Source organism: Heterocephalus glaber, unplaced genomic scaffold, assembly GCF_053883595.1.
Source record: "Heterocephalus glaber isolate CG9 unplaced genomic scaffold, H.glaber_assembly_v1.0 deba00000347, whole genome shotgun sequence".
NCBI lineage: Eukaryota > Metazoa > Chordata > Mammalia > Rodentia > Bathyergidae > Heterocephalus > Heterocephalus glaber.
This window is the reverse complement of record NW_028258143.1, coordinates 44932589-44944772: the sequence shown is the minus strand read 5'-3', so window position 1 is coordinate 44944772 and position 12184 is coordinate 44932589. Positions and strand designations below refer to the sequence as shown.

Here is a 12184-nt window from a genome sequence, read left to right as displayed (position 1 = left end):
GTCAGCATCTACACAGGCAATCCAAATGTTGCTAATGTTTTTAACCTTCTTTTCCGTTTTTATTTTATTTTATTGGTATCATCAGAAGATTTTGAACCTTGCATGCAGTTACTTTTACCCTCTCTTCTACAAAAAAAAAATTGGGGTACTTGAGTTATTTTTCTAAGTAAGCTTAAGTAGTCACTTGACTTGTGTTTAACTCTCATGCAGTCATCCTTACATAGAGCTGTAAATGAAGATCCGTTTGTATGAAAGATGACCAGATTCTGGAAATCAACATTGAAATATTCTTATGTTTATCATACTATGTGAATTCTTACATTTCTCATCCATGTGAATTTTCAACCTACTGTTCTAACTAAATTTAATTATATGTCCACATTCATTTAGTAGATTCTATCTTAAAATGAAAGTGACATAAAAAAGAAAAATCACAGTATTAATAATATTTAAATGGATACTAGTTTCAGTACTACCATTTAACGCCCATGTATCTAAGTTATTTAAATGTCTGGTCCCTTGTTTCTTAGATGTAAAATGGGGTGAACCACTACTTACCTTTCCTACACCTGGCAGATAAACGCTAGCATCCCCCGAATGACAAACGGCTCAAAATAACTTATGCCACCTCCTTCACAGCATTGTTCTAAGAAATAAGTCAGGTATACGTAAAAATCTTTAACCGTAAACTGATGCCCACATGTTCATCACTATTAATTATTAGCATGGCCAAGCTCTTTGTGCAAAATGCAAGCTGCTTATTTATATTTATCAGAGTTCAGTTTTAATTTATTGAATATAGTTTTCCTTATATGTATTGGTATTAACTATCTTTGCTTTCTTAGAGTAGTCCCTATAGTGTCATAATTTATTTAGTTTTCTAAACATTTTAAAAGCATTTAATATATGTTTACTGCTAAATTCTGTTTTAGCTATATCTCTAATTTTGATACATACTGTTTTGTTTCCAATATCATTGGAATTATATTGTGATTTGTCATAAAATCCAACGTTTCTTTATAGAAGTAATGTTTTTGAAATTTACTCCTTATTTATTTTTTGAAACTTGCAATACATTTATTGAAGAAACCAGGCCATTTATCTTAGTCTGTCTCATTCAGAATTTTATTTATGCATCCTGTGTCACTTCCTATGTTTCTTTGTCCCCTCTATTTCATGTAAATTGACTATTAAATCTAAAAATGTGATCAGGTTTTAAAGATATCATTTTTAAGAGTACTTCATAAGAGCCAGGCACAAGTGGCACTCACTGTAGTGCCCTCCTGAGGGGGCTGAGGCAGTAGGATCACTTGAGTCCCAGAATTCAAGGCCAGCCTGAACAGCATAGCCCGTCCCAAGGAGGGCCAGAGGGAGCTGGTACTCACTTGTAATCTTAGCACTCTAGAAAGATGAGGCAGGAGAATCTCAAGTTCAAGCCGAACCAGGGCAACTTCATGAGATTCTGTCTCGATATTAAGGAGGAGGAGGAGAAGAGGGAAGAGAGGAAGAAGGAAAAAAGAGAAAAGAGAGGGAAAAGAAAAGAATAAACAAAACCTATTTCATAGGTGGTATTTTGTACTTCTGTTAGCAGACATATTACCTTTCCTGACTGGCTATTGGTAATTGTGTCTGCATCTTAACTAGCAATTGAAAGAGGGTGATCGTGATTGACTGCAGCAAACATTTCTTTAATTATTAGTTGAGATATTTCTACAAAAGCAAACCTGCTCATATAAGCTATTTTATCATGTATATAGAATTCAATCAGAAGAGGGAGGAGATAAAGGTGTCTTTTTGCCTCTTCACCAGTTTTTAAAATAATGGACTGAAATTCTAGCAAGATACAAAGGGGAACAGTAAGGATGAGTTTTGGTTGTTAGTTTTTTAGTATAATGAGAGCAAAGAATTGACCATATGTCGGTTTCCTTTGATGTTACACGGTGATGCCCAAATGGTCTTGAATTTTACCAGTCAAAACCATCTCAGGTTGATTCCTGAGCTCTTTTAACACAATCCCTAGTAGATATTGACAGTTTTCTTTCTGGTATAACTTTGTTCCAAATTCATTTTGTACATTTCTTTATCTTTTTTTTTTTTTTGTACATTTCTTGATACAATAGAAGATCAGCCATTCCCAAGCAGCTATTTTTTTTAGGGAATATCCTCAGCCACTTTGGCTAGGTGCTGGTGGATTTGTAATGGTGTGTTGGGTCCTTCATTGACACAAGGCAATAGTTTTTGGAAATATTTTAAAAAAATATTATGGCTGCAACCTTGAGGTTTGATGTTTGAACTCTGATTAAACTGGGTCTTCTCTACTTCAGCGTTATTGTTTGCAGGCAGATAATTCTCCACTGGTGGTGGGTTCTGTCTTGTGCATTGCACTGTGCACAGTCTTATCACCAGCTATTATCCTGAAATGCTAGGAGCACATTCCCTCGACTCCGTCCCCAGGTGCAACCAGTACTGTCCCTAGACATTATCAGATGTCCTCTGGGGGACAAAACTACCCCTAGATAAGAGCAACTGGATTAAACAAATAACATTTATGAAATAGTTTTAAAGTACCAGCTAGATTTATTGGTCCCTTGGTGCCTGATGGGGAATAGTTCCAGAAACCCTTCCCTCCTTGCAGATACTAAAAGCTGCAGATACTCAAAACCCTTATATAAATGGCCTAGTATTTCCTATAACCTACGCATATCCTCCTACATACTTTAAATCATCTCTAGATTACTTATAATGCCTACTATAATGTAAATACTATATAAATAGTTCCTACAGTTTTAGAGGATCAAGACAATACATATTCAGCACAGATACAACTTTTTCCAAACATTTTTATACCAGGTTTGTTTAATTCATTAATGTGGAAGTTTCAGAGGACCAACTACTATATAATTTATGTTTAGGAGAATAAAATATTTCATGATAGTTTATTGCTGAGACAAAATTATCAAAGTAAAACAAGACAAACTGGTAGCAATGTCATACCTCATTTAATTTGTCCTTTTTAATTGTACTTCTGAAATGTTGGTAATTACTGATGCAACATAGATTGAGTCATGCAGCACTGAGTATATAATCTAGCTGTGATTGTTGGCTCTGAGTACCGGTATATATCCTAGTTTTTTTAAGCTTCACTTTCTTTTGCTGTGAGGTAGGAACAATATTTGCTAGTTGCCTTGAGAATTTAATGAGATTCAGGTGCCTAGCAGAGAGCCTGGATTATAGCAGACTATAATTAGTAGCTTTTATCATTACATATGTTTTTAAATGAAAAATGAGAGAAGAAAAGCTTCAAAGTGAGTATTCAGCCCTGCTTATGAAGGTTAAGATGCTTTTCTTCTTTTTCAGAGTCTTCTCAAATATCACCAAACCTAGATATTATGAAAGAGAAAGAAAACAAGGGGTTTTTCAGCTTCTTTCAACGCAGTAAGAAAAAGAGAGAGCAAGTAAGTATTTTCTTATGTAGCACTACCTAAGATTACTGAAGTCTTTTAAAAATTATTAGTGCTTTTTATCTTGAAATTACATGGAGATGCTTCCTTCATTCTTTTATTAGACTGCAAGTGCTCCTGCAACCCCTCTAATAAATAAGCACCGCCCAACTTTTGTGAGATCCAATACCCTCTCCAGGCAGTATGTGTCCAACACCCTACCATCAGACGCACCCAAGAAGAGGCGGGCCCCGCTACCCCCCATGCTGTCATCACAGAGTACACCCCAGGACCTTGAGAAAGCCCAAGAGAGGCCAGGCTCTTCTGTGTCAAAGTCCACAGGTGTGGAGGAAGCTGAGAAGGTGGGCCATTTGTTTTATTTGTGTGTTTTGGGGATGAAGAAGGGAATCGTCTGTTTATCCTTTTACCTAACTTGTATTTTTCCACTCAGACTCCTAAGAAAGTTAGTAACAGTTATTAATGTGTAGTAAAATAAACAACTAGTTCCTAGTAATATTAGTACTAGGAAGAAATTATGTATAGCTCTGCCATGTAGTGAAGAATAAATATCAATTAAGTAGCTTTCATTTTCAAGCAAGTAAATGATCTATAAATCTAGTCTTTGTTTACAAAGCCCAACAGGGGCCCTTTCTTTGTACATTTGAAATACTCATTTTCAAGTAAATTTTCTTTCTAAACAACAGGACAATCTTTGTGTTACGTTCATGAGTTTCTACCTGCGTGTATCTTCTTGACCTGACTCTCCAATTCTCCAGGGAAATCATGGTGTCTACCTGGTATATTGATACTGTTTTTCAAATGAGCTTTTTAATGAAATACACTGCAGTTCCCTTATATGTCCCTGTGTTAGTTACTTTCCTCCTTGCTGGAACAAAATACAACACCCACAAGTTAGCTGAGGAGAGGTTTATTTTGGCTCACAGTTTGTAGGGGTTTCAGTCCATAGTCCCCTGGCTTCAGGGCAGGACAGCATGTAGGCAGGCATGGCAGAGGAGGGTTGCTCACTGCATGGAGGCAGAAAGCAGAGTGTGGAGGGAGGAGCAGGAAAGAGATAAACTCTTCCAGGCCACACCCTCACACCCCACCACTTCTGGCCAGATCCCACCGGCTATAAACTCATCAGGGGATTTGTACAGTGATGATCACATCCCATGATCCAATCACTTCCCCCACATCCCCCCCATGGGAATATTAAGACCCTGGCGGGGGGGGAGGGTCCCAGATATAAATCATAATATCTCCTGTGCTAGGTTCAAAGCATTGTTCTGGGTGTACCTTTTCTTCAAAGCTTTGTTAATTTGACTTTGCTTTAATGTGAGTATACCTTTTCATGGGAATCCTTTTGCAAACTATTTTTTTCATGCCTAAACAATCTATATATCCCTTTATGTAGAATATGAATGAGTTTTTAGGTAAATGTGATTGTGAGACCATACATGAGAAAATGACTTACATGGCTTTGAGAACAAATTTTATTTTGAGATACTTGAGATAGTGAGTACATTTCTTGTATCTAGTTGAAGGATGTTGTTTCAGTCTTAGAAGTTTAATAAATTCAGTGCTCAAGTAAATGAATAGTTCACAAACACCTAATATACATTTGTGTGTTCTTTAATTTAAAAATATTTTTTCTGTAGTTTTTAAATTATCATATGTGTCTTTAGAAGGCAGCAACTCAAACAGATAGAAATGAACTTTTGAAATGTTTACCCTAAGTGGTTTCTTGGAAAATCACCTATTAAACTCTTCTAATTTCTGTTAAGATTTTCTTGTACCTTTAATGTTTGTAACCTAAAATCCCATTTTATAAATCAATAGGATAATTTTTTCTAGTGATAACATTATCTCATCTTCAGGGTAACTGCTTGTTGTTAGACAAAGCACGATAGGGAGGAGATTCTCAAATTTAGTCTTAAAATGTATGTAGGAGTGCTGTCGTCAGGAAAAGTGCGCTGGTCAGAGACTCACGGATGGTGAGGGGGCAGCATGCTGGGGTGTGCTCGAGAGACAGCAGGAAAACTAAGCAGGGAAAATAGGGGCCAAGTCAGGCTCCCAAAGACTTCATTTTGTGCTTGTAGTACCTTTAAGTTTTCTTCATAGAAAATGTCAGCATTTTCAGGATTGTGTGATATTTTTGATTATAATAAAAGTGTATAAATGATTATACTACTCTCAGTAGCTACCGAAGTATTTTTATGTATAGATGTGTTCTTATCCTCTGCTCACACGTCTTTATTATAGCTGTCCTCATTCAATCTGTCCCAGTAAACTTCCTTTATACTTGGATCCCCAAGAGGCCTAGCTGGTCTTTGTAATAGTCTGCATCTTAAAATTCAGCTTCCAGTGACCTTGCTGAAAGCTCTTTCTTTTGATTCTCACTCTCTGCTCTATGACCAGTTGGTGCCCCTGTGTTAAGTCATTTTTTTTTTAAGAATGTTGCTTTTGGCAAACTACACATCTTTATATAATTTTCTAATTATTTTTTCTTTTGATCTGGACATCTGGATTGTTCTTTGATGTATTGTTCAGCAGGACCTAGAGTTATTTTTCTTTAAAGAAGTCAAAGAATCATGTTTTATTTATTCATTACAAAAAGTCTTAATAATGAAGCTCTGGTTATGTTTGTCAGTGTGAGTGTGCTCACATGCACACACCTGGATTTCTGCCTTCCTGGGCATCTCGGCACATTACATTTGTGGCCATTTTTGATATAATTAGTTACCTTTTGGTCTTCATTTTTCTCACTTTTTTGGCCTTGATACTCTTCTTATATCTCAACTCTTTTTTCTTTCTTTCTATTTCCTTTATCCATTTTCTAAGTGGAGGTTCTGGAATCTGTGATCTCATCTATATTTACTGTCCTCTTTAGAAAAGGATATCTATTTTTTTTGTCAATTTCATGGACTTACAGGTCTCCACTGGAGTGATCTGAATAATGTCCCCTAAGCGATATGTCCAGGTCCAAATCCCTAATACCTGTAGTTGATATGACCTTACTTGGAAATAGTTTTTTATAGATGTAGTTAAGCATTTAGAGATGAGAACTTGATTTTGGGTTTGGCCCAAATGCTATGACTGGTACCCTCCTGAGAAGAGGAAAAACAGATATGGAGACGTAGAGGAACAGGTCTTGTGAAGGCAAGGCAGAGATTGGTGTTATGATGCTCAGCCAGGGAGTTCTGGGAGTCCCAGAAAGAGACAGGGCAATACTCCCTAATGCCTTTTGTGGGACAAAAGCCCTGTCAATGCCTTCTTTTCAGATTTCTGGACTTCAGAACCATGGAGGAGTAACTTTCTGTTGTTTAAGCCATTCAGTCATGGTAATTTGTTGTGGCAGCCCTAGGATAGTAGTATGTCAATTCTGTAATTCCTGTCCTAATATTCCTCCCATTGCAGTTTGAACTCTTGGATACTTACTGACTCATCGCTACCTGGAAATCAGCAAATTAAGAACTATATTTATTTTTTTCTCCCCAACCGAGAAGCTCAAGAGCATCTCTTTTTTCTTATTTTTTCACATCCACTTAGGAACCATTTCTTCATGCAGTCTCACTTTGTTGTGTCTTCCATTCCCTCTTGAAGTCATTCCTGTGGAAATTCAGGACACAGACTAAGGAGAGAACCGGTATTTAACTTGTCTTCAGCATGCTCTGAGTGTGGCAAACTGCCACGTTTATATTTCTTAATTATTACTTCCAAGTTCAGAAACTTTAGTCAACTGTAATTTTCTGGATCTCAAGTTCCTCTACAAACTAATCATAATTTCACTTTTAAGCTTTAATTCCTCTTCTTTTTCAGGATGCTTTTAACTTTTTTTTTTTTTTTTTTTCAATACCGGAAATTGAACTCGACCTTGGGCTTGCCAGGCAGGCAGGGTGCCGCCAAGCTACATCTTCAGCCCTTAGGATGCTTTTAACTTTGACCAGAAGATTTGACTCATTGTGGAATGATGCTACCTCCCCCTCCTTCATCTCCACCTACCCATTCAGTTGACTCTTATGCTTTCTTAAAAGAGGATTTTCTCAAGATCCTAGCACAGAATATTCTTTAATCTTTACTTTGAAGTTATCTCTCTCATAGTTTTCATATTTGATTTTTATTTGTATGTGTAGGTAGTATATTTATATAGCTCTGAAGATCAAATGGAAAATGCAGCGGAAATTCTACCCCCTTTCCTGCCTTGTCCTCCACTAGATTCTCTTGCTCAAAGCAGCCACTGTTGACTGTTTCTTGTGGATTCTGCCAGAGGTCGCCTGTGCATGTTCAAGCCAACAGTGATGCCAACTGATCACATTTTCCCAAGTGGACATATGCTACAGGCACTGTTTATATTTTTTACTTTTTTGATACTCAATGATTTGTTTAGGATATCCCTATCAGTACATAGAAGGCTTTCCCTTTTTAAAGGTTGCATAATATTACATTGATGGATATAACATGATGTCCTTACTCTAGCCTCTAAAAATAAGCATTAAAAGTTAAATTATTGTTTTTTAAAGCTGATAACATTGATAAGGTTTTCTTTTTTCCTCTCCCCACCCAGAGGGAGTTGTGTTCTCCAGCAAAAATCCGTAACATAGTAGTAGGTTTTTGGGGGGGTTTTTTTGCTTAAATTCTTTTATTGGTACATTTAGGTATACAGTACATTTACATTTATCATTGGGTGCTTGTACCTGTACATGATGTATCTTGGTTCTTATTTTTTCCCCATTACCTGTGCGCCCTTCCCTATTTACATAGACTTTGTTTCCATTTTTTTCTTTTCTCATAATTTTTCCTTTCCCTTCTTTCCTTTCCCCTTCCCCTCCCACTTCACCTACCCCTTTGGACCATTTCTTCCTATTTCAAATTATCAATTACTCATTTTAATCCTTATTTACACTTTCAGTTTCTCACACTAGAGAAACTATTTGGTATTTACACATGTGTGTTCTATTTATTTCACTTAAGAGTATGGCCTCAATATGCATCCATTTAGCTATAAATGTCTCTAGTTTCTCGTTCTTTATGGCTGAGTAGTACTCCATTTTATAAAAAAACTGCATCTTCAATAGTAGGTTTTTAAGAGAATTAACAATTAGATATTAACTGCAGCTTTCATGTAGCAAAGTGCAATATAGACAGTGAGAATTTGTCACACATCGGAAAATTTTAGTATTTCATTTGTATATTGTGAATTTTCAGAAATATTTGAACAACTTAAAGATTGCTTATATTTTATAGTAATTGGCCCACACAATTCTTAGCAATGTTTTTCTAAAGCTTTTACAGAAAAGTCAGAATTTTGAAAAAGTTAAAACGAAAATTTAAGGACCAGCAACCAAAACATCACAGTACATTACATGATGAATATAGGTACAATTACCACTCAAACTGATTTTGTTTATGTGCACCTATTCAGAAAGTTTAGCAAAAAATACCAATTTATAGATGAATTGTCCTTATTTTATTGCTTTTTTTTTTTGGTACTGGGGATCGAACTCGGGTCCTTGCACTTGTGCAGCAGGCGGTGAAACCACTGAGCTAAATCCCAGGCCCTATTTTATTGCTTTTAATTAATATTCTTAATACACTTTAGATACCGATAATGATCACATTCATCACAGGGAATTTGTACCTGTGCATGATCTGTCTTGAGTCTCCTCCCTTCTCCTCTCTTCACCTCTTCTTCCTCTCCTTATTTACCAAGTTTTGTTTCTATTTTATCCTTCTTATGTTTTTCTTTTCCCTCCCTTCCTTTCCCCCTTCTCCCTTCCTAGTTCCTCTTTCCTTTTGAACGACCTCTTTCTATTTTATATCTGTTATACATTTTGCAGACTTTCAGCTTCTCACACCAGTGAGACTGCTTACCTGTTTTAAATTTAAAATCAAAATATCCATTATCACACTAAATATTTTATATCCTTTAACAATTTTGGTTTTAACTTAAAAATTTAATAAGCCTCTGTCTTTAATGATCAAAAGTACTAATGTGCTGTGAAAAATGTAACTGGGGGGAAAAAATATATGACAAGATCTGCTGTATGTGAATAATTTTGTGTATACTTATATTCTTTTAATTTTTATTGTCTACTATGCAAAATAAACCACAAGGGTGCGCTGTTTAACAGAATACAGCATTCTAATTTTTCTCTTTTTTATCTAAAACATTCTTTAATAAAGCAAATAAGAAATATTAAAAATAGTTACATTTTATTAGAAATAGCAATTGCTTATTTTGCATGAGTGAAGTGATGGAAAATATAGTTAGAGAGATAATATAAGTAATGCATGACAAGGTGATGTATAATTAGCAATTTTATTCATTTTGAGCTTTTCATTTTCATGTTTTTAGTAGTCACAAATCTATGTTTGCCTTAATCAAGGCTTGTTGATTAATTTATCTGTTTCTTGGAAAAAAACATTGTCAAGCCACATCTCTTATACTTCTTGGCTCTCCATATTTAATAATTTGCCACATTCCTCTTAGACATTTCCCAATATTGGCAAATTAAACTATTTGGATAGTGGTTTTAGAGCTTGTACTGAAATTATTCACATAACAGGCTGTTGATTTTTCTGACTTGATTTTGACAGCTGCTTGTGGCATTTCCAAGAAGGATCCACTAAAGACCCAAGTCAGTAAAATAATTGATCCTAACCTTTCTTGGAATTAATTCTGCATCTAAAATTTTCTCCATCAAGAATATATTTTATAGAACACACGTTTCACTATCAGTGCTGCAGTGTCTTTTTCATCCCTGAATTTTTCTGCCCTCTTGCATGATTTCAAGCCTCAAGTTATTTCCCTATAAAAGTGAAAATACTATCTTCTACCAGAATATTCATTTGGAAAGAAAACTCCTATTAAAAATAGTAGGTAGTTTTTTCTGGAGTTTTTAAAGCATTTTGTGAATATGTTTCTAATGGTTTGAAATGACATTTGTGTAACAAGATATAATTGGCTCGTGCTGGTATTTATATGAACCATATTGCATGGATTGATATATAAAATGTACATAGTTATATATAATAAAATTATCATTTATAAAACAAGGCAGAAATTCAAGGACATTGACTTAAATAGAAAGTGACTCGAATTCTAGTAATAAAACTGAGTTAAAAATTTAGTTTCTCTATGAGCATATTTACTTGAAGAACACATTAAATAAAATCAGTGATCAAAGGATGTCCTAGTCTTATTGATAAATTATCCTCTGAAGCCTATTTTGCATTTGAAGAAGAGTTTAAAGAGTTGAAAAGAGGTTGTAGGTGATTTTGAACCATAGAATTCAAATAACCTTGGCGAGAATTTTTCATGTGGCATATTTGATATGACTTTGCTAATTAGAATTACATGCGTTCCTGTCCTGTGACCACAGTATGTTCTGTTAGGAGTAATCTTAAACCATATGCAGATAATTTTTTTAATCTGCTACCATATTATATCTCAATACAGTGCGACTGTTTTTGCTTTTTTGGCTTTTTATAATAAAGTTGTTTTTAGGGCCAGCGGTTTAGCTCAATGATTTCGCCACCTGCTGCACAAGTGCAAGGACCCGAGTTCCCTGGTACCAAAAATAAATAAATAAATAAATAAATAAATAAATAAATAAAGTTGTTTCTGTTCACATACGCTTAAAAAAAAAAAAGAATCACATATACATACAACAGCAAGCAGGTTTTCCCTGACCACTAATGTAATACATCATTTTACTTGGAATATTGGATTGTGGCTGGTAACACAGTAAACAATAGAGGCATATCATTTGGTCTCATTTTGCATTTTGCTACAGACACTCAAAGATTGAGAAATTGAAACATTTTGCCAGATAGTATTATGCAAGTGAAATTTAATACCTAGAGTATTAATTTTGTAAATAACTGACTTTTCTTAAATGCTTATTCATCTTTTACCCCATTTTATCTTTTTCCTATGCACCATGGTTTATAAGTAGATGATATATTGTCATATATTTATGAAATAAATAGGCATATCTTTGTTCTTATTTTGCTTAATTTTTATCTTAGTCATTTATAGAATAATTAAGTTATACTCTGTTGTAATAAAGTTTTAAATTTTTAATTAATATACCTCTATGTTTTATATCCAGGTTATCACATAATCATTTTATTTTCTCTTCTACTCTCCTCTTATATAGAAAATGGACCACACACATAATTCTACAATTGCCTAGGAACAGTGGTTACCATGGCATTTCCAGTTTGATATACAGATTACAGCTGTCTGTACTTCCAAAAATATGACTGGTTTCATTCAATAGAGAAATGTACCAGCATAGTATAACCTTTCTCAGGTATAATGCATACTTTGTCATTGTAATTTTCAATAGATTCATTTCAAAGGTCATAATCATAAAAATAAAGGTAGTGGCAAATGCTCATATACTGATTATTAATATTCCAGACAAAGTTTTATGAAGATGATTCATTTAATCCTCGCAAAAACTCTCTGTATCAGTACTCTTTAGGTTCTGCCAGTTTTCCCTCTGACCTAAAAGTAAAGAGCTATGCTCATTATATTTCTTAAAATTTAAAGAAAAATATTATTTAAACAACATTTGTGGAATGAGTGGATTTCTCTTCCTTATGTATCAATATGTAAAAAGCTGTGTCTTTGAAGTTGCACACTGAATTCATAAAAGAGCATTGAAAATTATCAGTGTTAGGAGACATCCTTTACTTGTCCTTGTAGCACCATGTTGCTCACTTTGTCTACTATG

At 34.7% G+C, this 12184-nt stretch overlaps 1 protein-coding gene across 16 annotated transcripts in view; it reads left to right on the top strand.

Moving 5' to 3' along the window:
* Positions 1-12184, top strand: part of Cobll1 (cordon-bleu WH2 repeat protein like 1) — a 151427-nt gene that overhangs the window by 108589 nt on the left and 30654 nt on the right. For all 16 annotated transcript variants that reach the window (XM_021265510.2, XM_021265482.2, XM_021265499.2 and 13 more), the window contains 2 exons: positions 3358-3455; positions 3566-3802. In XM_021265510.2, the coding sequence (XP_021121169.1) occupies positions 3358-3455; positions 3566-3802 (335 nt within the window). The remainder of the gene's footprint in view (positions 1-3357; positions 3456-3565; positions 3803-12184) is intronic.